Source organism: Octopus bimaculoides, chromosome 28 (assembly GCF_001194135.2).
Source record: "Octopus bimaculoides isolate UCB-OBI-ISO-001 chromosome 28, ASM119413v2, whole genome shotgun sequence".
NCBI classification, from domain to species: domain Eukaryota; kingdom Metazoa; phylum Mollusca; class Cephalopoda; order Octopoda; family Octopodidae; genus Octopus; species Octopus bimaculoides.
In genome coordinates this window covers 16,569,603-16,573,045 of record NC_069008.1, presented here as the reverse complement: position 1 = coordinate 16,573,045, position 3,443 = coordinate 16,569,603, and the positions used below count along the sequence as shown (strand labels likewise).

General features: G+C 37.4%; 2 protein-coding genes across 3 annotated transcripts in view; both read right to left on the bottom strand.

The window, feature by feature from the left end:
* The window catches only part of LOC106883479 (zinc finger protein 883), an 8,078-nt gene extending 5,527 nt beyond the window's left edge, over positions 1-2,551 (bottom strand). The window contains exons 1-2 of the mRNA XM_052977502.1: positions 2,298-2,551; positions 1,024-2,018 (exon numbers count right to left, since the gene is read on the bottom strand). Coding sequence (XP_052833462.1) covers positions 1,024-2,018; positions 2,298-2,551 — 1,249 coding nt within the window. The remainder of the gene's footprint in view (positions 1-1,023; positions 2,019-2,297) is intronic.
* The window catches only part of LOC106883481 (zinc finger protein 429), a 23,953-nt gene that overhangs the window by 8,083 nt on the left and 12,427 nt on the right, over positions 1-3,443 (bottom strand). The gene's annotated exons all lie outside the window — the stretch shown is intronic.

Here is a 3,443-nt window from a genome sequence, read left to right as displayed (position 1 = left end):
TAATTATGTATGACTCTATGCATGTATGTACATAATTTTATATGTAGGTATGCGTGCATGTAGATGTATATATGGGTTCTACTAAAGCAGCGCGGACCCGAACGCGCAGTCGCGCTAGCTAGTCTTGAGTGGTTGATCCTAACCCTAACCCGCGTGTGCAAATGAATACGTGTTTAGGGTTAGGGTTAGGAATAGGGTTAGGGTTAGTATCGACCACTCACGACTAGCTAGCGCGGACGCGCGGCTGCGCGTTCGGGTCCGCGCTGCTTTAGTAGTACCGTATATATGTATATACATATTATTATTATCTTCTCGTGGAATAGTCCATACTGCTTCAACGGTCCCTGAATTCGGGGGTGTAATCTTGTATTTGAGGCTATATAGTAATAGATTCTTGTTAGCCAGATAATTGAAAGGAATATTTTAATCTCATTGAGGATGTTGAAGGAAAAAAAAAAGGAATTTAACTAGAGTCATCTACCCTTACATTAAGAAATACGCACGCGTGGGAAGAGAAAGGAGGAGTGGAGGCAGAAAGGGGAGGAAGAAAAGAAGATGTATGTGGGACAAGGGGTCAATGAGAGAAGAGCTGTGATGTGGTTAGGGATGATATCGACTGCCAGAAGAGCGGGCATGAAAGTATAGAGGGGTCAATAACCTTGAGTCATTTCAAGACCTTCATGGAACTATCAGCATGTCTAGGGAAGGTGTGAAGGAGTTTAGAGAGAAGCCAAGAAATTTTATAAAAGGGATCGTCAATTCCAGGGGCTATGGATTTGATTTTAAGTTTAGGTCCAGGTTGTGGATTTTCAGTGAGTGACGGAAAGAGAGGAGGCGGCTATTTTTGGAAGTCAAATTGAGTCTAATCTTCTTAAAGAGTTTTCTTTTGTGGCAAATGTTGGTCCGGCAGGCGTTGAGCTTAGCTTAAAGCTGACTAGGTGTGCATCTTCATATAGTGTGGTATCACTGAGGTGCTCGATTGCTTCTATCCGGTGTGTGTAAGTTTATGTCTTTTCAAAAGACTTCCCGTGATAAAGGATTTCCCACATATTTCACAGTGATACGGTTTTTCTCCGGTGTGACTTCGTAGATGGGTGACAAGGCTGGAACTAACAGAATATGATTTCCCACATATGTCACAATGAAATGGCTTTTCTCCAGTGTGACTACGATTGTGAATTACAAGACTGGAATTTGTGAAGAAAGATTTCCCACAAGTTCCACAATGAAAGGATCTTTCTCCACTGTGACAACGTTTGTGACTAATAAGATGAGATGTGATAGCAAACGATTTGCCACATACTTCACAAAGATAGGGTTTTTCACCAGTGTGTGTTGTTTTGTGCCTGTTTAAATTACTGTTATCAAGAAAGGATTTTCCACAGATTTCGCAGTGGAATGGCTTTTCACCAGTATGAGTACATCTGTGGATATTGAGTTTAGAATTCAGAGTGAAGGCCTTCCCACAGATTTCACAGTGGAATGGTTTTTCTCCAGTATGACTACGTACATGGATAAGAAGATGATAATTTCGAGTGAAAGTTTTCTCACATATTTTACACTGAAAGTTTTTCTGTCCACTATGTATCCCTTGGTGCCTTTTTAAGTGACCACTGGTGATAAAGGAGTTCCCACATATCTCACAATGGTACGGTTTCTCCCCCGTATGAATCCGTTTGTGTATGGTCAAATCACTGTTACAAACAAAACATTTCCCACATATTTCACAATCAAATAGTTTTTCTCCACTGTGTATTTTTTGGTGACGTACAAGATTAGAATTATCCGAGAACGATTCCCCACATATATCACAATGGTAAGGCTTCTCTCCAGTGTGTATTCTCCCATGCTTGTTTAGATCTCTTTTAGAGGCAAAAGTTTTCCCACAGATATCACATTCAAACGGTTTTTCTCCAGTGTGTATTTTCCGGTGAGCTACAAGGTTAGAATTGTCAGAGAATGATTTACCACAAACTTCACAAGGATAAGGCTTTTCTCCGGTGTGTATTCGTTTGTGTCTGTTTAAATCATTTTTAAAGATAAAACATTTACTACATATTTCACATTCAAATGGTTTTACTCCAGAGTGTATTTTCCGGTGAGCGACAAGATTAGAATTGTCGGAGAATGATTTCCCGCATATTTCACAGTGATATGGTTTTTCCCCAGTGTGTATTCTTTTGTGTCTTTCTAAATCACAATTAGAGACGAAATATTTTTCACACACCTCACACTGATAGAGTCTCTCTCCAGTATGAAGCTTTTTGTGTATTGTTAAATTACTACGATTAACAAACGGTTTCCCACATATTTCACAGTGGAAGGGTTCCGCAGTTTTGTGTATTTCTTTGTGTGTGAAGACTTCATGTTCTGTAAAGAAAGTTTTCCTACAAACATCACATTGATATTCAACAATATTTCCTTGCAACGATCTTTCCTTAGTAAATGTTTCGCCAAGTACAGGTTTTTCATCTCCTTCTATCTGTGTAACTGTATCTATATTGCTAAAAACAGTTGTGTTACAAGTCTCCAAGTGATTCACGTTCTCCATATTAACTCTTGAATAATTCTTAAAAAGCTGACGAATGTCTGAGTTAATCTAAAACAGTTCAGTTTCTTGCCTCAGATATTACAGATCTCTGTTTACATGTGTGGAACTGATGTAATGTAAATATACTTTCTACTTACCAGTAGAATGTTTGATGTAAAGTTCAAATGAAAAGTGAAGAAATGTGAGGTAAGTTCATTGATTTGTTTTTGATTAAAAGCCATTTCCCGTCCTGTAAAATAGGGAACAGCCAATTAACGATGTAAAGCTGTGATCAAATTAAATATTGAATCACGAAGGTAATCGAATAGCAACCCTGAAACATGTAGATCGCCCTATCTTATCGACAAACATTAACGTTCACCTTAACACGAGATAATTACTATATATAATATAATTAGATTTAGCTCAGTAAATTGATGAGACCAAGTACGTCGTATAATTAACAATTGTCTCCCCTGTTTGAAAACACCGGTGTCATAAGATAAAAGTCCCTGATATAATTTAAAACATTGAAAAAACATTTCTATATTTAAGAGATGAGGAATTATTTACATTATTTACATTTGACGGATATTTGTCCTCATCTTGTTTGTTGTTAACACAACATATGGCGTAGTGGTTAAGAGCGCGGGCTACTAACCCCAATGTTTCGAGTTCGATTCACGGCAGCGACCTGATTAATAATAGTAATAAATAATAATAATAATAATAATAATAATAATAATAATAATATAATAATAGTAACATCGTTAGGAATAAGAACCCAGGTTCGAAATTTCCCCAAGACACCTGACGAAGGCTGGAGGGTATATCAGCCGAAACGTTGTGTTAACAACAAACAAGATGAGGACAAATATCTGTCAAATGTAAATAATGTAAATAATTGAAAAAA